At 32.2% G+C, this 22,387-nt stretch overlaps 1 protein-coding gene across 1 annotated transcript; it reads right to left on the minus strand.

The window, feature by feature from the left end:
* Positions 1-15,687: 15,687 nt before the first annotated feature.
* On the minus strand, positions 15,688-20,223 carry LOC133679503 (nudix hydrolase 9). Its single transcript, XM_062102113.1, has 9 exons — positions 20,008-20,223; positions 19,829-19,903; positions 19,677-19,733; positions 19,076-19,158; positions 18,437-18,495; positions 17,792-17,940; positions 17,361-17,504; positions 16,566-16,724; positions 15,688-16,100 (listed from the first exon to the last, which is right to left on the minus strand). Exons 1-9 carry the CDS (start codon positions 20,065-20,067, stop codon positions 16,005-16,007), a joined length of 882 nt encoding a protein of 293 aa, XP_061958097.1. The 5' UTR covers positions 20,068-20,223; the 3' UTR covers positions 15,688-16,004.
* Positions 20,224-22,387: the final 2,164 nt, after the last annotated feature.

Consider the following 22,387-nt stretch of genomic DNA (forward strand, 5'->3'; position numbering starts at 1 on the left):
AAAAGAAAGAAAAAAGAAGAAGGTTTGACTATTCAATCCGACACATTCATCATTTATAATTTTATATTATACTAGTTTATTATCTGCGATTTCGCTGTGGATTAGACCTAAATCTTTCGGAACATATAAAATAAATATTTAGAATATAGAGATTTTTTTTAATGTTATTATTAAATTTAGTATAACATTTAAACTTGAAAACTATCAAATTAATTTTTTATTTAACTAAAATTTTAAATTAAATTATAAAAAGTTACTCCAATTTGACATTATTAATCGAGCATCTTCAAAGAAAAATATATATAAAAAAATATTAGTAAAGTTAATCATAATCAATTCTCTAAATCCATGATTTTTTATATTTTATTATATGATAAAAATATCAAAATTAATTTAAAATTAAAAAAATAAAAAATTATGAAAAATATAATTTTTTTTTTAAAATCAAAACATAAAAAAAGTCAAAGGACTGTTACAATAAAAAGAAGTGTATGCCTGAGAGAGGCTGCAGGCCTGGGTTTGACCCCTTCTCTCTCTCTCTCTCTTTTTTTTAGGTCTTTTGTGTTTTTTTTTAAGTAAGTGCTTCAATCAACTAAGATATGATATAAAATTATTATAAAACAATTAAAAAAAAATAAGTGTCATCTCCTCAGTTAAACCATCCGATTTATTATAGTTAATTACTACTTGGGTAAGCATTGGAAATGAGTAATATACATAAGGGGACATAAATTAAAGAAACTAATCAGATTTAAATGTATCATTTCACCAAAAAAAAAAAGAAAAAAAAAGCTACATTCAGCACTAAAAACTTACACCAAATGCACAAAAGTACTGATAATGGTGCGTTTCTTCTTAGCTATAACACGGGATTTATAAAAAAAATGTCAATGTTAAAAAAAAAACAGATGTTGAGAATATGTTTGTGTTTTTTAAAAAGAAAAAAAACAATATGAGATTTTGGTTATTAATTTAACTGGATTTATTAAGCTTTTTATATTAAAATAATATGAATAAAAAATACAATGAAAACAATTAAAAAAAACAATGAAAAAAAATATGAGTCAACTCAGGTTAACCCACTTACCCCGCGATCTTGGAAACACGATTAAGATACCTTATTAGAAAGGGAAGTGAAAAAAAAAATATGAATATTAATTCGTAATAAATCAAATGTTGAAGAAAGAAATTAAAAAAAAATGAACTAAAAAAACAAAGTCAACCCGTTTCGAAACCCATAACCTTGATCATAAGCCTGAGACCAGCCCTATAAAAGAAAAACCCTAGAAAATAACGCAGCAAAATTTTATATCAATAAAAAATTGAGGGATGAAATTCAAAATAAAATTCAATTAGAAAAAAAAGACAAATAATAAATTAAAGAATGATGACCAAGTTTGATATAAAATTAAATGAAACCAAATGATGAGAGATGAAATTAAAAAAAAAATCAATCAAAAAAGATAAAAAAACAAATAGCAATAAAAAAATGAGGATCAAATTGGATACAAAAAGTAAATGAAATGACACCTTTATATTTTGGCAAGGAGAAGAGAGAAAAAAGAAAAACAAAAAGAAAAAAGTTCACCGAAGCCCAACTATTGTTCCGCTATGTACACGCGCAACACTAATGGAAAGACTATGACGAGATGCTTCCAACGCCACCCTTGAAAGGCAACATTTGGATATGGGACGAAGTCGAACATGTCACCCACTCGTTGGAGCGTATGTTGCCCACATCAATAATATTTTGTGATAATATTTATGTTTGTTAAAAGATCAAATCGCCCCTCGGTCAACTTGTTAATAACTAAAAAATCAATTTGAAAATACAAAAAAGCTTTTGCATGTAACTTGACAAAATTTGCTTTTAATGGTAATATAATCTTTATATTGTGTTTTTAAAGTTTAAAAAGACCGAATTGACCTCTATCGACATGTTTACAAGTTTTCACTTTTAAGGGTAATATATTCCTTACACTGCATTTAAAAGATAAAAAGAACAGTTGTCTTTGATTAATCTCATAGCAAGTTCATTGGGTTTTTTGTTGGAATGACAAAATGGTAATTACACTATTGTAGTAAATAGTAATATGTAGCTAGGAACCAATGAATTCTTCATGCCAATCATTTTTTTTAACATTCAAGTGTAATTAATTTTTTCTATTTTCAAAAAGTTTATATATTGAGAGTGCAAGATTCCCATTTAGAACCATTGTGTCTTTACCATACTATATATTAACATATTAGATTTACATGGAACACATTTCAACTATAATACCTACTCATTCTCCATAATGTTGGAAATGAAGTTTTGCTTTCACTTCATTTTTGTTTTAGTGCTTTGAAAACCTTCTCTAATTGAAGTATATTGTCATTTATAAAGTAATGTGTTTGACTGGTAAATGCTCGGGAAAGATATAAGTGAAAAAAAATTGATAAGGAAGAATGATAATGTCCAAAACCCATAAGGTTTATATAACAAGTTATATAGTTTATGTGAAATGACTAATCAAGATGTTCAGGTAAATAGTTTTCTTCTTTTTAGCTTAAGAAGCACCAAATTAATAGTAAAGCTTTAAGTACCTGCAAAAACAATCTTAATCTCACTAAAGACTCTCTGATGATAAAGTCATTAACTTTATAAGAAAGACAATAAATGACTTAAAAGAGCTTTTAATTCCAATAACAAGTGATGTTTGTTCTTGTATTTTAGGGTAATTAATACTCTTAAACATATGTAAGCTATTAAGTTATGAAAAGGTTCTGCACTTCTTACCTAGATGGTTCAGGGGGTATTTATATCTCTTGAACTTTATCATTTTTAGAGAAGAAAGGATTGAAAAGTCTCTTGTTTTTTGTGGCATTAAATAAGGAATAAATATTCCATACATATTATTAATGATATGGTAAGTGTGGTGAGTCCCTTAAGAGACCTTTTGTACATCTATAAGTGTAAAGAGATCATTACTTTAAATATTAATACATGTAATTGTTTTAGAAGTGGGATTCCTTAGTTTTGGATACTTAAGACCTGTGATGTAACCTAACATAAGTTAAATGGTATAATGGTTTATCTAACCCATAACATTTTTAATTTAAATGTTCATCTAAGACCTAACATATTGCCTTGGATTTAGCAATAGCTAAATCCAAGTATATTAGATTTGGTATCTCGCCAAACCTAAGTTTTCTTAGGTTCAGCTGACAGCTGAACCCAAGTATGTTGGGTCTAGCATCTCACCATACCTATATGACCCAGATATGTTAGGTTTGACATCTTGTCAGGTCTATGTTTCTTTGGGTTCAGCTGACAGCTGAACCCAAGTTTAATGGATTTGGCATATCACCAACTCCAATATACATTGGGTTTAACTAATCACCGAACCCAAATGTTTTAAGTTTGGCATAACATCAGACCTATGTTCTCTTGGGTTTAGTGGATTGTTGAACTCAAACGTATTGGGTCTAGCAATTCACAAGGCCCATGTTGTCTAAGATCTGATACATCATTAGACCCAATCTACACTAAATACCGAACCCAATTGTTTTGGGGTCTAGAATATCACCAGACCCACCTTGTTATAAACCTTTTCAAGTATAAAAAAGATACACCAAAATTAATTATCTTATCGATTGCCCCTCAAGCCTTTAATGTGTATCACGTATAAAGGCTTAAAAGGTGTATTGGGAGACTACCAATCAAGATACATCTTATTTTTCTTTAGGAAAAATCGTTTAAGCCTTTAATGTTTTGAAAGGATTTTCTAAGGAAGAGGAAGCAAACATCTTGAGAAGATTACCCAACAACATGTAATAAATATTTGTTGGCTTTTAGGCTTCTTAGGGTTATGATGAAATGCCATTTATCCTTTATTTATTTCTGGAGAAGGTTGGCTTGTATATAAAAAACTTCATTCATTTTAAATGTAATTATTTTTACTTCTACTAAGATTTTTATCTGTTTCCTTAACTTAGAAGGTTTAAGACATAATAACAAGATCGTTTTATCGTAGAAGAATTTTTCTTGTTTAGGCAAACCAAATCTCTATCTTATTCTTTTCTTGTAAGCTTTTTATTTCAGTTTTTCTTCCTTTCTTTAAAATATTCAGAATGACTTCTAGAAAAGTTTAGAATGAAGTATCCCCTAAGATGGATTTTACTTTTAGGTCAAAAACTAGTGGTACTCGTCAGAGATCATCGACCATTAGGATTAGCCCATGGTCTAGAATCGATACTTCCCCAACTTCCCTCTTAGAAGAATGGAATACATAAGTCCTCAAGAGGTTTTAAGCTTCAAAGGGAACGAATGTGTGCCCAAGATTCCTACTGATAATGTTCAAAGCATGGTAACTCCAAACTAATTGGATAAGGCCAATCTCCAACAACTAGGAGATTATGTAGTCTCGTTACTAGAACTTAATGACCATGTTTTAGAAGTCACCAATAAACACAGTGGGGAATTTTTTTTAATTACATCCCCCATTTATATGTATGAGTTTGGGTATTTGTTTCTTTTATAAGGTTTTGTAAATGAAGTGTTCATATATCACAATTTGAGTCTAGCTCAACTCCACCCTAATGGATGGACCATTCTATTTGAATCCAAAAAGTTCCTCAGAATGCTAGATAAGGAACCCACAATCAGAGTTTTTAAATAGTGTTACACCCTGATCAATAGCGTTGAAGGAGGGCCTTCTTTCCCTTGTTTTTTTTTAAAAAACTTTTCCAACAAGCTAAAAAGGCCTATGAAGGAGACTTTTAAAGGAAAGTCATCTCGCTTAAAGAACTGAAGAGGATAATAAGTGGTAGTGAGCTATAATACCACATGGGACTATACCTATTATTAGAGAGCATCCACAATGGGTGTGAATGACATGCCTTTCCTCAACACCAATGAAGAAATGGTATGCACTTTGCCAAACTTGTTGCACACCAATTTCATGATCAATTATATGGATAAAGGATTTTATTGCACTGGGTTAAAATTTTGCTTTGACGTCTTATTTTGGTTTTATATGTATATTCATTTTATAACTTTTTCTTTGTGTAGGGAGTTTGTTTAGGAAAGTTGGATCTGATGCTAGTGAATCCTTCATTCCTCGACCCAACCACATCGCTACATCTCCTCGCAATGATGCTTCTTTTATCCATGCTTCTTCTACTCCTGTCTCTCCTGAAGATAGCCTCTCTGAAGATAGTTAGTCTTTGATATGTAGACAACGGGTCAGAAGAACATCTCCTATAGACCTTAAAGAGCCCTCCATATATGTCCTTCATGTTAAGAAGGTTCATGAGGATGTCTCTCCTGCTAAAGAGGTTAACGTATTTATCAATCTTGTTAAGTAAACGTGTTCTAAGGTAACAGGGGGTGATCGTTCCCACTTTTCAGGGGGTGCCTTAGAACCAACCCTAATAACAATGATTCTAGAGAAAACATCATAATGAAAGAGAAGGATCTTTGTGGCTTCGGATTCTGATGTAGAAGTGGTCCTTCTTCTAGCCAGGACTTCTTCTTCTGTTAGTTTAGTCCTTATGCTCATAAGGTCTTTTAACCAAGGATCTTATCCCATGGAGGTGGAAGACGCCTCTCCAAGCTGAACTTGGGTTATGCTTTTCTTTGCTTTCCCAACTCGAGTGAGAAGGAGAAAAATATGATGAAGTCCTTTTTTCATGAAAGTTCCACCCTAAGGCTTGGGGGAGTGAAGGTGATGAAAGCTTTGGACAAGCTACTCACCTTCCCCTCTAACATTAAAGATCTTACTAGCTCTAATTATTAGTGTCATCTGGCCATTATTGGGCAAATGGCCTTTTAAGTATAAACAAGTTTTTAAGTTATTCTTTTTTATCTAATACAATGATTAATTTTTTGAACTATATTATTTATTTACTTCATGTTATTGTTGTGTCAATCTAGACCTTCATGATGTGTGCCTAGTCTAAGAATATATAGGTTGAGGGGGAAAAGAGTCATGAAGGAGGCTATTGAGTAGTATCATGCTAGCAAGTCTAAGGTGCGTAGGATCAAGAAGGAGAACGTTATTTAGAATGCTGAGATGGCCTCTCTTAGAACTACGTATACCTGATTATAAGAGGAGTTGGGGGCTCAGGCATACATCCTAGAGTCTACTAAACAAAAGATGGTTGAAACGTTAACCCAATATATTTCTTGGAAAAAAGAGGTGGTTGAGCTCAAGGGTATCCCATATGACTAACTCTAGATTACTACAGTCATTCTACATATGTTCTCTAGGGTCTGTGAATCTGTTTAGTTATCCAGAGCCATCTTTGTGGCAATATAGTCCCTAGGTATGTAGGTATTCAATATATTTATGGATAAATGAGAGTTTCTAATTTGGTGAGGGTTGTAAACATCCTTTTGGAAATTTTTTTCTTTTAGCTGCTTATCACTTTTACACTTATAAGGCTCTGAAGAGCTTGAAGTTTCTGGTGTAGAGTGGCCTGATACATAGATGACTCATTTTTCGCGACATCTAAATATGCTTCTTAAAAAGCTGCTTTGTATCTAAATGTTATGAAGGCATGTATGTTCATTAGAATGATTTGATGACATTTGAGGCTAACAACCTTTCTTAAACTCATTCTGCCCATATTCTTCTGGGTAGTGTAACAGCTTACAGACACTACGTGGAGCCTATTGCTGGGAAGGTGATTGGTGAGATGAAGGGACTTATCAAGGTGGGACTAAGACTTATTGTGGTGGATTTTCTCTCATTTATTGATTTGTTAATACTGTTTAGGTAAGGAGCTGCACTTGGTCTATAAGTTCTTTGATGGTTGGTTGTGCATGAGTATCTGATATGGCAAAGAGATCAGTAATTCGTCCTATCCCAGGAGTGTCCTGATTGTCTACCATTGATGATTATGAGTATGGGAAAAAAGTAATCAATAGGGTTATCTATGACTTTTTAAATAGTTCTTTACAGACAAAGTTACTAATGATGTCCCAAAACCCAAAATGTTTATGTAACGGGTTATTTAGTTTATGGGTAATGGCTAATCAAGATGTTCAGGTAAATAGTTTTCTTCTCCTTAGCTCATTAAGCATCAAATTAATGGTAAAGCTCTAAGTACTTGAAAAAACAACCTTAATCCCACTTAAAAACTCTCCGATGATAAAGTTATTAACTTTATGGAAAATACAATAAATAACTTAAAAGAATCTTAAATTCTAAGAACAAGTGATGTTTGTTCTTGTATTTTAGGATAATTAATACTTTTAAATAAATGCAAGCTATTAAAAAAAAAAAGGTTATGCACCTTTTACCTGGATGGTTTAGAGAGAGTATTTATACCCTTTAAACCTTGTCATTTTTAGAGAATAGAAGGATTGAAAAGTCCCTTACTTTTGGTGGCATTAAATGAGGAACAAATATCCCTTACATATTATTAATGAACCTAAGTATATTGGGTCTGGCATTTTGCTAGGCCTAAGTTTCCTTGGGTTCAGATAACAGTTGAACCAAAGTATGTTGGGTCTGGTATCTCTCCAAACTTATGTTACCTTGGGTTCAGTTGACAGCTGAACCTAAGTATGTTGGGCTTGACATTTCACTAGACCCATGTTTTTCTAGGTTCAGTTGACGGCTGAACCCAAGTTTATTGAATTTGGCATATCACTAACCCAAAGATACATTGGATTAGGCTGATCGCCGAACCCAAGTGTTTTTGGTTTGGCATAACGTTAGACCCATGCTCTTTTAGGTTCAATAGATTGTTAAACCTAAATATATTGAGTCTAGATGTAACATCCTCAAATTATAAAGTCATGAAATCTCAAACATTTCTTTATGATTGTCAAGTATTGAATAGTATGTCTAAGATTACATAATTTTTTCTTGAAAATTTCGGCAGAGTTTCCTCTATTTTTGTTGGTACCAAGTTATCGACAACACTTCTATTATATGTCATTACAACTTCCATCTTGATCTAGTCATCGTGGATCACATCCCATTCACCAATCAATCTCTTAATATTTATACTTATCAATATATTCAAGTCTCATAATATCAATTAATAATTCAACATAAAAGAATTACTAAAACAAAATGAAAAATAAACAATTTCATCACTAAGGAGTAATAAACCAATTAAAGTAAAATTCTATGATATTACTTCCTAACTTAATTAAGTAAGCTTAAAACATCTAAATCAAACATTGAATCCAAACTTTTCATGCTTACCAATTGACTTTCTTCCAATTTCTCTCCTCTCTCAAGGCTAGCCAAATTCCCCCTCTCAATTCCTCCTTCCTTCACTTGATTCTTCCTTAGATTAGTATTTTATAAGTTGAACTTTGTAAGTTTACAAGGTTATTCTCTTACTTTTCTTATTTTTTCATGGTTTTTATGTTTTCTCCTTACTTTTCTCTCTTTCTCTCTCGCCTTTTCTTTTCTTTCTTTTCCCATTCTGCTTCTGCCTAGTTGACAGCATATAAAAGGAAGGGAGAGCTGATTTATTTTATTTTTTTAATGGCAAATAACCATTTTGCCCTTAATGAATTATTTTGTTTCTATTTGACGGTCCATATTTTTTTGTTATCACTACCAAACTCTATTCATCCTAAATTTTAACCAAATTTTATTCAGTGTATTTTAAGGTTCCTCATAAAATTTCAGCTCAATCTAATGGTCGGATTGAAAATTACACCCAATAGCGTAAAACTGGTCAAATTGTAATTTTTTTATCAAATTTCTGAATTTCTCCAAAAATTTTGAAATTTTAACTCAAGCTAAGACATCATATTAGAAGGCTCCACATAAATTTTTAGAATTTTCTAATAACCCGATCGAGAGTTACGAATTTGTTTTTACATAAAACTCGTCAATGTATGATTTTTCATCCAGAGAAATTACACTAGTTGTTCATTAGGCCCATATTGTTTTAGATCTGATACATCATCAAATCTAATTTATATTGTGTTCGGCTGATTAACGAACCCAATTGTTTTGAGGTTAGGCATATTGTCTTTGCTAGACCCACTTTGTTATAGACCTTTTGAAGTCTAAAAAAATACACGCAAAATAATTACCTTATAAAAAAAAAGAAAAAGAAGGTAAAAGTTATGCATGTCGATCTCTAGATTTCATTAATCATGCATTTTACCAACTTTATGATTGATCTCGAGAGTAAACTTGCGGAATGGAATATATAGTTTTTTTTCTTCTTTCGTCAACAATATAATTTCTACCAACTAATCACGGCACGTAAGGAGACTCGCCTACAAATCTTTATCTGAGCTTGAGTGGTGGTGTCTCTATTTTTAATTTCCACCGAGGGAAATGATGCAACCCAACACGTAAATGAAGGCATGACTCGAGGTCGAGGGGCCTCTTTCAAAAATGAGAACAGACAAACCATTCGTCTCTTTCAATGCCGCTCTCAGTTCCCCCGAAGACAAGTTGCATGCTTTTTTTGTTCTTTCCACCTTCTCGTTTCAGAATTCGGACTATCCGAAAGGGATCCTTTCCCCTGTGGTAGAATTTCATTCATCAAAACTCCTACATTCTGGAAATATGTGAAAGCGGCATTACATTTTGTTTAAGCCGCGGACTGGAATTTTACCAGCGAGTATTGTAACTTGTGGTCGAAATCATGCCTAAATTAACGCAAAAATTAGGACCAAAAAAATTATTTCAGAATTTCTTTATTTGTTCTCGGATTTCTTTCTTTATTTTTCTTCTTATTTTAGGATTGTTTTTCCTTTTCAAGGTGGGTTTGACACCTATAAGTTGTTTTTAAAATATTTTTTAAGAATTATTAAATTTCATAACATATCAAAAAATAGTTTTTTTTTTTTTACCATTTAAAATTATAAACCTGGAATTCGAGAAACTCTAGTCTTGTATCTTGCTATAAACTGAGTATGTAAATAAGGACATTTATTATATAAATATAGCCCCACGCGGTGTTAGGTGACATATGGAGACCTAACATAGTGCTTTCGACCCCACAGTAAAAGAAAGAAAATTGAAGGAAGGAAAATGTGAGATTTCTTTATTAGAGAGCCTCCTAACAATGACATATTAGGCATACTATGTCACTTGAAAAACTGGAAATTATATGTGCATTTAGCCCGTGATGCAGTAAGGCAGACTGGTATTGAGATTTAAAACCCGTTAATTTTTGTATTTTAAAATTAAAATTATTTGAATATTTTTATATTATTTTGATATATTTTTAACTAAAAAATATTTTAATGAATTGATTATAGTTCCAATAAAATAGTGACGGATCCAAAATAAGGGTACTTTGATGAGTTGATTATAGTCTTAAATTTTGATATTTTTTTCTAAATTTTTTTTAATATTTTTAAATTATTTTGATTTACTAATTTTAAAAATAATATTTAAAAATAAAAAAAAATATTATTTTAATATATTTTTAAGTTAAAAATACTTTGAACTATAACTATTATTACAATTCCAAAACAGGCTGAAAAAAAAAAGTGCTGGCTTCACCCAGTTTGGCCAGGCTCAATCAGCTAGAAACCTAGCCATGTACATACCCAGACAGTTTGCACATCAATTTTGCCATGGCTTGTCTGTAAATTCTTAACTATACAACCTTTTCCCCTCACCAGACATCCAATTATTCATAAAATATTCTCATGATATCTCTGTTTACTGGTCGATACAACGACCAATCAAAATGTTGTTTTTTTTTACAACCAGGCATGAAGATTCTTCGCCTCACGAATACTCAAATTTATTTACAATAATGGAACCTAAAGCTAGAGAAAAGAGAGCACAAAGGCAAAGATGGAAGAGAGAGAGACAGAGAGCACATGGATTTTATATTTGTTTTTCTATTTTCTACTTTCTCTCTAGCTTTAGAACGAAATCTCTCAACCCTTATTTATACAAAAAGCTAGCGATGCAGAATTAGTTCTAAAATTAATCATGGAAATTTAATAAATTTATAGAATCAATGAATATCCTTTAGGAATCTCCAAAACTAATGCAAGAACTTCAAGGAGGATGTCAATGTATTATTATTTGAATGGTGAAATCTTGTATAAGAGTTCATTTAATGAAAAAGAAGCTAAATAAATATTACAAAAAGCTCACAATCATGCTAATTAACGTATAATAACAAAACAGATGCAATGATCTGGATAATTTTAGTTATCTATGAAAATAAACTATATTGACTACATCAGAAAATATCATAAATATCATATATATAGTGACAAGATAAACGTACATTTAGCTTCTGTATTCAATACGATCTCATCTTGACCTTTTGATACGTGGGGATTGAATGTTATAAGACCGGTCAATCTAAAAACCAACAATAAGTATAGATTCATTTTGAGCATAGATTTATCTTGGTGATTGTCACATTCAAATATCGCGATGACCGATTAAAAATTATTTTTGTGGAAAAAGAACAAATAATATTTGGCATCTTGTTCTTTGGGGAATTATTTCTCGTTTAAGGAGTCATCACCTAACATTATGGTCACTAGAAACTCTAACTGGTCAACAGAGATTCTATGGTACGAAACTTGTTACGCGAAAGAGAAGATACTATCACTCCTTAAGTGTCTTACATGAAGCAAGCTGCATTGCTGGTTTGTTTTAAATTGCTAAGAGTTTGTCTTTGTTCCATTTTTAAGGTCATCTTATAATATTCTTGACTCTAGTATCAATGAATATTCATCAGTGAATATTTCCAACTTTGGCCTTGATAAATATTGCACAATTCACAAAGTACGGTATTCCTGACTCTGACACTAGTGAATAAATCTGCAAAATTTTGTATTAAAAGAAACGGAAACTATTTTTTTTGTTTTTTTTTTCATTTTTTTTATTTTTTTGTTATTTATGTAGCCCAGTCTCAAAACTTAAAAAAAAAGTCGCGTCACTGGTTTAAACCAGTGACCCGGCTGGCCACTGTTACATGCATGCGTGGATGGTTCATGCATGCATATAACAATAACTAGTTAATTATTTTAGCAAGCAAGGAAGGAAACTTACCTGGGCATGCAGCTGCTGGAGGTGAAGTCGAGGGAGACGGCTGGGCGCTGCTCGCGGTTGTCAATCCAACCTGTTGCTCACGATGGAGTCGGGGTGTTGTCGCCGAGGAGATCTTCCAAACGTCGCTTCAATGGAGGATTGGAAGAATATCTGGTGTCGTATTGTTGTCGCTGCTTACTGCTATAGGGAAGAAGAGAGACGGGGGCGTCGACCAGGATGAAGCTGGTCGCACTGTTGGGCTGCTTCTACGAGTAATAGCGGTTTCCGGTGGTTGAGGAGTTGCGAATCAGTGATGGTTGCCAGAGCTGAAGATGACGCCGCTATTGTAGCTGGTGCATGACGATTGGGCTGTTTGAAAGAGTTAGTGAAGCTTGCAGGTTAGGGGAAGGGTGAATGCAGGAGGAAGAGGGCGCCCTGTCACAGCAGCAATGTCCCTGTTCGACTTCACTCCCACCAGCCTCTCACAACAACAAAATGTTCCTTCCCCTGGTGCAGCAACTCTCTGCTTCTCTTGATTTTAACAGAACAAGTGTCCTTCCTGCTTGTTGTGAGAAGAAAATCCTTGTTTGCATGTATCTGCTGGCATTTATTATCATCCGCGTCTTCTCACTTCTCCTGGAGATGACCTAGGGAACCCAAGTTGTGGGTAGCAACAGCCGTTATGTGTGTGTTTGTAGGGGTGAAGATTTGATGGAAAGGCTGGGGGGGTATAGAAGTGAGGGAGACCCGCCTTCTGGGATTCCAAGCCAAGGAAAAATGGTGAAGATGAGGGGGGGCGCTTGCTCTGTGGAGGTTCGTGGAGGCCGGGCTAGAAAATAAAGGAAAGGGGCCGAGGGGGGTGGCTAGTATAGGGTTCGCTGCCCCCTCCTCCCTTTTCTTTTCTTTTTTTGTTTCTCTTCTTTGGGGTTTCTTTTAATGGCCTTCTCCGAGGGTTTCTTGCAATGGCCCTCCCTCTCATTTGCATACACTAAGAATTGTATTTGTAGTACAAGAGTCTCATCGCTTGTGAGAAACAAAATCTCAATCAAACTCATTTTTTTTTGAAGTTTGAATTTGATTAAGAATCAAATTTGAAAGCAGATAATTATCATTATCTTAAAGATAAAAATAAAATGACAAAAGCATATTGTAGTCTCTAATTTTTGCACAAGCTTTCAAATCACATTTTTCATCGAAATAAATCTCTGATATTTTAATTTTATATTTTAAACCCTATAAAATTAAATTAAAAGCTAATGGATCAAAATTTGGGTCACAACAGTAACCATAGATTCAACATAAAAAAGCATAGGCTTGTATGCCTCGTTGATTATTATTATTATAGTTGATGACATGTTGTTCACTCTAGTTTTTTTTTTAATGAACGGCACGTCATTTGTAATGGCAAACAACCTGTTGTTTGCTAGATAATTTTCCAGTCATTGAAATCAGGGTCTAAGTTTTAGGACCTTGAAAATTATGTTTTTATAAATTTTCAACTTGTTTTCACCTAAAAACATCTTATGAGTCTTGATAAATCAATTTCCAACCTCAAAACACCCTCTTAATCACTCTAAAAACTAAAAATTAAATGAAAAAAAACACTATAGACCTTGATCTGCTTCTTGTTGGCATTATTAAAGGGCAATACCATCACTGTTGAACTCCTCTAAAAAAAAAACTTAATAACATCAAGATTAACTTTTTTTATGGTCATAATATGATCATCCAAATAAAAATAATGTCAAAAAACCAATTTGAGCCTATCTGAGTTAGCACGCTAAATATGTGACTTGGTTGTGACAATGAGGTAATCTCATCAAAAGAGAATTGAATAAAATCACGAAACTCATTTAATAAAGAATTTAATGTTGAAAAGTAAAACTGAAAAAAAAAATATTTTTTTTAAAACAATAAAAAAAACTTGAGTCAAACAAGGTTAACTTACTAAAACTACAATCATGAGCTTTAAGTTATCCTTGTAAAAATGAAAGAGAAAAAAAAAAGCATGAAAGCTAATTCATAATCCATCAAATTCTGAAAGATAAAATTAAAATAAAAAATTTTTTTTTTAAAAGAAAAAGAAAATGTTGAAAGTTATTATCTAATGTTGATTAAAAAATTAAGTAAGAACGTAATAGCCTTTTAGAAAGAAAAATTGAAAATAAAATTGATGTTTAATTTCTAGCAAATAAAATATTAAAGGACAAAATTAAAAAAAATATAATTAAAAAAAGATTGAAAAAACCCGACCCAAGTTCACTCAGGTCAGCATGCAAAATTTGTGATCTAGTTGTGATATTGAGGTAACCGTGTTGAAAGTAAATTGAATGAAACCGTGAAGCTTAATTGTTAAACAACTCAATGTTGAAAGACAGAATAACCTGAATTATTTTTAAAATTAGTGAAAAATATAATAGAAAGTAAATAAAAAAAATATGTAATGGAGCCTAATCTCCAATTAAATAAATACAAAGGATGAAATTGAAAAAAAAATGAGCTTAAAAAAAAAGGAAGAAAATGCAAACCTAGACGAATATCCTAAATTTGGGGCAATCTTCCAAACTCGCAATCCGTGAAATCCTAGACATGGATTTAATCAAGAACCTTAATTCTCAACTAATTTAATATTGAAGGATGCAACACAAAAAAATCAAATAAATTTTTTAGCCAAAGTAAAAAAAAAATAGCAATAAAAAAATAGGATCAAATCTAATAGGAAAACAATACTAAGAAGGATTAAATAAAAAAAATAAACAAATAACAATCAAAAGAATATGCACTAAATGTGACATATGAAAAAAAATTAAAGGAAGATGAAATTAATAACAAGTTCTAATTTTATAAATTATTTCATATAAAAAAATTAGTAATCAAAAGAACATAAACCAAATTCGAAGAAATGTTTTTTGAAAGGTTGCTTTGAAAATTTAGAAAGTTAGACATGAAAATCAAAGAGAAAAGAGAATAAGACAAAAAAAAGGATAATCAGTACCAAATTAAAGGTTCATCAACCACACATGCCACCTAAGAATAGAAGGGACGTTGAGATGATTTGAGCACTACTTTGGAAGCTGGTGTTAGGTCGTTAAACGATGCCGCACGCGACGTCCTAAGAATGTGACCACTACCCATTAACAACTTTTTTTAATAAATTTATATTTGTTAAATTACCAAATAACTCCTAAATGAACCTGATATATATATATATATATATATATATATATTAAAAGATGAAAATACCCTTGGAGGTAAGTGAAAGAAATTTTGATTTTAAAAATATTTTTATCATTTCACCATGTTTAAAAAATCAAAGTAACATAGAAGCAATTTAACCTAAGTTTAATTTTTTTTTAAAATAATCAAATCATTTTATTGTGTTAAAAAAATATAAAAAGTTGGTTTATCCAAATTAATTTGTTAATGACCAATAAATCATATAAAAAATATATATTATAAAGTCCAATCTAGGGCTACAATGATTTGCTTTGCTTATCCTTTTTTTTAACGATCGAGCTTACTTTGCTTACTAAACAACTGCTTCCATATGAATTCATGCTAAGAAATAAACATTCATTGCAACAGTCCCAAGTTAAGCATCAGGGCAGTTTTTTCAGTCATCAGTTTTATATGTTACTCTCGCTGTCTCTTTCTCACTGTGTAGTTCAGCCTTTTGCTTTCTCTAGGTGATTTAAGAAACTACAAATCAAAGAATTCCAGGTGATATAACACCAGCTTATTCAACTGACACTGTTTAACGACATTGACGCGAGGAAAATAAAGTTTAACCTCTCACATGTAAACAGAACTGGCATTTATACACATGCTACAGCTTTAAATAGCAAATATAGATACATGCATTGTCGCATCCATGTATGCAAGAACAGAATCAAGCGAAATGCCTTCCTGTTATAGTGTTAACTGGAATGTCGACACCAAGTTTATGAGAGTCAAAATCCTGTTGCTAAGTATTATTGAGGGGCTAAGAGCTGACGAATTCCATTGTTCGGCAGTGAAGAACCATCAGAAATTCTTCATAGCTTCCAACATCAGCTTATAGAGAGCAAATCCACCTTGATGGCAGCCAGGCATTTTAGATGCCATGTTTTCTAATTCAATCTGCAATATAGAGATCCTAAAGTAAGTCAACGTGTCTTCAATCAACATGGTGAGATTATGTGATTATGAATGATACCAATACATCAAGAAGTTGTATCCATACTTCAAATCATTTCCAGCAGTACTACAATCTATCATTTTTCATGAATCATTAAGTGATGGAAAGTTTAATTTCTGCGATAACTTTGCTCCTCCTCCAGATGCATTTTTATATTAATCAATGGGAGTCTCCTCTTAAAACCCACCCACTGTGCAGCTGCATCCAATGCTCCTACCAATTTCTTCACTGTACTATCATCACCACTGTTAGCACACTATTGGCTCATTCTATCCATCCATATTCAGCCATTGCCGAGCAATTAAATTGTTAAACGCATGACAACTAATGCAAACAAAAATCTAGCATTTGTTCATTGAAAAGAAACCAATTGAGACATCTATTAGGAAAAATGAATTTGAACTAACCAATGAAACTGTGTAAAGTTGGGTTGATTCATAACCATCTTGTGCCCCAGCATACAGTCGTTGAATTTCTTTTGACTCGATGTTACATTTGATGAAGAAAAAAGCAGCTGGTCTGACGTTTAACACCCTGCGGGATATACCAATAAATAGTGGATTGCACTGCAAGGCAAAGATGAAGACAAACATTAGATACATGACTCGCTTTAACTCCATAATTTACATACCAAATAAAACCACAACGCCGGATTATAACCAATGTAGAAATGTGGTCTAAACAAACAAACAATATGGGGGGGCATTCTCTCCAAATGCTCATATCTAAAGCATTAGAGATGAGGTTATGACACCAGGACTTTTGTTTAACAACCCTCGAAAGGCAGATCTAGGCCATGGAGTTGATTGCACAAGCAAGGAAAAATATCCACGGATTCAGCCACAATCAATCAATATCTGAAGACACCTCAACATTTATACCATAGGTCCAAAAATACACTGCCATACAAGAAAATCCATCTAAAGCTGGGACTATGGACATTCTCCACGATTTTTTCAGTACACAAACTAATTTATGGCCAATACTTTTTATTAAGAAAGTACATGAGCATGTTTTCTTTTCAAACTTGACTTTTTAAATGTCCAATAATTTTTTACCTCGGTCCATTTGCAACAAATAAGCACTAGAATTGGAAAGGGAAAACACAAAGCAATTACCCCCTGGCAACAATGATGAAACAATATCTGTAGAAAAACGAAGAAAGATAAAAGGCGTGTTCTTGATTAAAAAGTGTAACTCACAAGAGAGGTCACAGGTACTCCAATTTCTTCAACTACTTCACGAATTATACTATCGAACATTTCTTGAGAGACCTTGGTGTTATTGTGTTCTGAGTTTGTTAAGTGTTCACCCATCTGATGAGATGCTGCTCCAACTTCTTCAGGCTGTCATCATCATCAAACAATTGCACCAGGTTTAAGTCTTGATAACCCAGACATAAATGGCTGCAAAAGATAAAAGGAAAGAAAAACTTCTGCCACTTGCAAATAAATAACAACAATAAACTTCCAGTGCATTAATGCACAACAAATCGAGGATTATAAAATGCTTCCAAAACAATAGAATCCAAAAGGGAAAACAGGCATCACAGAATTATGTCCTCAGCTATTCATCATATTGGATAGGATTTAAAGAATCAGGATGCAAATGTTTCATTTTTCAGATTCTATACCTCTGGATGGCCTCCAGGGAAAACAACGTGTCCAGGAAATTCCCCTACATTGTAACTTCTTTGTAACACAACTATTTTCTTGTCAGATGTCTCTAAAATTGCACCATTACCCAGTGGACTTGAGGTGTGTTGACACTGCATAAGGTCATCTACAAAAAAATCAAAGCAGTAGATACATATTATGAATTATACCAAAGAAATTTTTTTAAAAAGGGCATCTTGTGCTAAAAAAATAACAATTCTGTGAGATATCCAATATGATTTTTCATCTTTCACAAATCAATACAAGATCATTTTTTTTTTCAATAAGAAATTCAGGCAGTATCTGAAATGTATTCTCAAAAGATTCATCACTGAATATGTATTAATTTATTGCTTGATTTCATTTAACTTTAAAATATACAGATTTTCAACCAGCAGACATGTGCCTCATTTCATCTTTTAATAAAATCCTCCAACAGCAGACAGACCACCACATAAGTTGCATTCAATACTAAGACGAGGCAAAACACAAATTTATGAGCTCATGTGCATAGCTACTGAGATGGTAACAACAACAACGATAAGGTGTCAAAAAATAAAAAATAAAAAACAAACAAAGACATCCTATTCTGTGATAAATATTTCACAAGAACGAAGAGATACCTTCTGATGGAACAAGGAACTTTTCCCAAAGAGGATTTAAGTTTGTTCCCACAAAAGTCCTGGATAACAAGTAGATAGCATCAACTCTTCATTTCAGGGGAAGAAGAATAATAAGCATAAATATGATGTGTTTCATTGCAATTACTGAAATTCAAAAAATCAGTTAAATATTTAAACCAAGAGCAATAATCCACTAATTTATAAGAAAATTGAGAAGCAGCTTCAGGCCAACCATCAGAAAACTGAAAAACCGAATAAATGCAAGGCTGATTATAAAAACAATTCTATACAGTATCCAACTAAAGAATTTAGCTGGCAGCTTTATATCTGTCCACCTTAACCTATGACAACCCACTGTTAAGAAGACTAATCAGTTGATGCAGAACTCATTTCCAGTAATTGTGAAGGGTGAGATATTTAATGAACTTGCTATGTCTTGCCACTGGTAAGAGTTATAACATGAACGGATACTATCCTCATAAGATCATCGACCAAGTATTATGAATGTGGGACTGAACACTATGTCCAAATATCAATCTAGATGAGATTAACAATTTAACGTGAGAGTTGACTCATATTTATTGGTTTGCTCTTGGAAATTAATAGATGGTATTTATGAACTGAGGTTGTAAACCATACCTATAATCTGTCAAACCAAGGTGGAGACACACATGAAAATCTTGTTGTGATCCACCTCTGTTGCACAGTGTATACCCTCCATACTGTGAAGTTATTAACAAAACAACAGATAAGGAACCACAGTTCATAAAAAAAAGCTTTCAAAGTAAAATGCAGGGAAAATTTTCATGCATTAAAATTTTAAAAATAAGTTATACATATGCAAGGCATCAACTTTTAGTCTGCTGCATAACGCAATTATTATGTCTTGCATCAAATGCTTCAATAGAATCATAGTTTTATTTCTACTATCAGTCCAATTATTAAATCCCCATTCTCATCAATATTTGGTTTCTCTTGCTTTTTATCAACACAAGACATTACAATCCGTTTAGAACTGTGGAAACTGCATAAAAACTCAAGAATAACTGCCGAATGCACTTGACATCAACTCGACAGCATTGGCAAAAGAATCATGGTAATAAGCATCACATCATACGCAAATAACGGCATTCTAGAGTTCTTTTTGATCTGGTATTAACAATGAAGGTTTGGTAGAATGATGTCTAGCACAAAAATTACACACTTCCCATCATTGGTGCATATCATTAGATCCACATACCCGGAACTTTTTCCCATTGAACAAAGATGCATTCTTCTGTACCCTCTGATCCCATATCTTTAAAACACCGAAAAAAATAGTTAGTTGTCGAATTCTATAGATTTGGCCATTTATTTCAATACAGAAATAGATAAATCAGTAAACTAACTTACCTCAGAAATGGAGTTTTCTAATTCAATGTCAGGATGGGCGATTCTATCGTAAGATGGATCAAAAACCACAGATACCTTAATCCAACAATTTTAAAAACTTAAACCACATACATAAATTTTATAATAATGAAGCTTATGATAGAACGGAAAAAAAAAAAGACAAAAAAAAAAAAGAGGACCTGAGAAGGCGAGAGACCAGAGGGGCATGAGAGCACAAGTTTGTAGTTTGTTTTCTCCATTTAATTGTCGTCCCACGCACGCCAACTGTTTGATGAAGGTGTCCGATCTAATACAGGCTCTTGTCTAGAATAGTCTCCTGGAAATCATTTTCCGAAAAGTCCTACGGATTGGATGAAGGGATTACATTAGTCAGTGTGATCGCACTATGTTGGGTAAGAATAAGTGAAATTATAAATGCATTTTTCAATTTCATAAAAATTGTTAATTGAATGAAGTTGATATAAATCCACATGTAAATATTTTACTTGTATTGTTAATTTTATTTTAAATAATATTTTTTATTTATTTTGAAGGTTTATTCTTATGTTGATTTTATATAATTTTAATTTTTATAAATACATCATGCAAATATAAATAATTTATGTATAACTTAATTAAAAAATAAATATAAATTATAATGATATTTTTAATTATAATGAATTTATAAAAACAATCTAAAAAATTAGTTATTATTTAAAAACATTGTTAAATTAAATAATTAAAAAAAATGAGTGAGACCATGTTAATTAAAAATTACTATTAAAAAAATTAGAAAAAAAAAGCCAAATATTGTTAGGCATTAAAAGACAATGAACTTGTTTGATATCATGGTAACGATTGTTTTTCAAAGTGATATTTACTCGGAAATATATTGAAATAATATTTTTTATTTTTGACATTAACATATCAAAACAATCTAAAAAATAATAATTTGAAGCAAATAAAAAAAATATAATTTTTAATTTCTTTCAAAGATATTTTTGAAACATAAAACCAAACAAGCTTTAACTTGAGAATAACCTCTAGCATGTCTATATGCAAAAGCATGCAAAACAAAACAAATCTCAATATATAAAATTATGTAAGTATAACTTGCGAGGACAAAATAAAAAAGAAATAAAGTTCAATAATAAAAGTGTAAAAAACATTAGAAACCACAAAGAAAAAAAATGGTTATATGAATAATGAAATGAGTACTGTATATAAACATTATTGTGACACTGAAAATGCTTCTATGAGACACCTTAATATTTTAATTTATTTTGTAATTGTAATGGTTGATATTTTTATTTTGGGATGAATTTTTGGCTAAACCTATTAGTTTGCCTCTGTATTGTGACTAATCAATCAAATTAGTTCTTTGACTATTAACTAAATCAGTTAAAACTTATAAAGCCTTTTGGTTTCTTTTTTTGGCATGGGTTGGTATTCTTCTGTGGTGTTGAAATGTTGATTTTACAGATTGATGAGGCATGGAGAGAGCTTTTTTTTGGGCTGGCTTAGCTTCTCTTTTTCTTAGGCTCGGGTGGGGGCCAACATTTACCAATGTGGAGACAGCAGCAACGAATGCACTGCCCATTTGCCTCCAACATTGAAAGAGTTGTTGCAATTTTGGTTAGGATTAAGGCTTTTTGGTTTTGGGTTGCTGGTTTGCCTCGCCAGTTCCTTGCCGTTGTTTGCTCGATTTTTTTGTTTTTTTTAATTGTGTATATTCGGATTAGTTTACTTACATCTCGATTAAGGCTTTTTGTTTGATATTTATTTTGTGTTTTATTGTTTTCACTCTTCCTTTTATCTTCTCTTTTATTATTTTCGGTGTTTGGGTTGAGACTTCAAACTTTCCCACCTCCTTTTTGGTTTTAGATCTATGAAGCTCTAAGACTTGACTACCTAAATATCGATTCTGGTAGGCAAAATTTCCTCATGTGTGGCCCTACCTAAACACCCAGTTGGTGTTTCCTTCATTTCCATTTGGTAAGGCTGGTTGGAAGAGTTTAAAGAAAGAAACATCATGTATCTTCAATAGATTGGATGAATGCCATCTTGATGTTGACATGACTTTGATGTTTGCAAAAAGATTTCATAGATAATTATAGATAATTATGGAGTTGGTGATAATGACAATAACAAAATAATGATACTCATAATATTAAAATTAATGAAATATATTAATGATTATTGTGATGATGATGATGATGATGTAGCGGTAAGTGGCAGTGACAATCGTTTTAAGTTGCTATCAAGGATGTCAACAACGTCAATGATGGCAGCATGTTATTACTATCGTGGCGTACATGACTTCGAATGGTGGATGTGTCTCCTGGAATGAAAGGTTTTGAGTTTAATAATAAAATTATGATTTTGAAGGAGTTGTCACCTAGTATCATGGTTACTGGAAAATCTATAGTCTGTAAGAGTGTGGGTGAAATGACTAGTTGTGTAAGTGAAAGACGCACCATCCCCAGTGCACTGGTATCATGGTTACTGGAAAACCTATAGTCTGTAAGAATGTGGGTGAAAGGACTAGTTATGTAAGTAAAAGACGCACCATCTCCAGTG

The sequence above is a fragment of the Populus nigra genome, chromosome 19 (assembly GCF_951802175.1).
Source record: "Populus nigra chromosome 19, ddPopNigr1.1, whole genome shotgun sequence".
Lineage (NCBI taxonomy): Eukaryota > Viridiplantae > Streptophyta > Magnoliopsida > Malpighiales > Salicaceae > Populus > Populus nigra.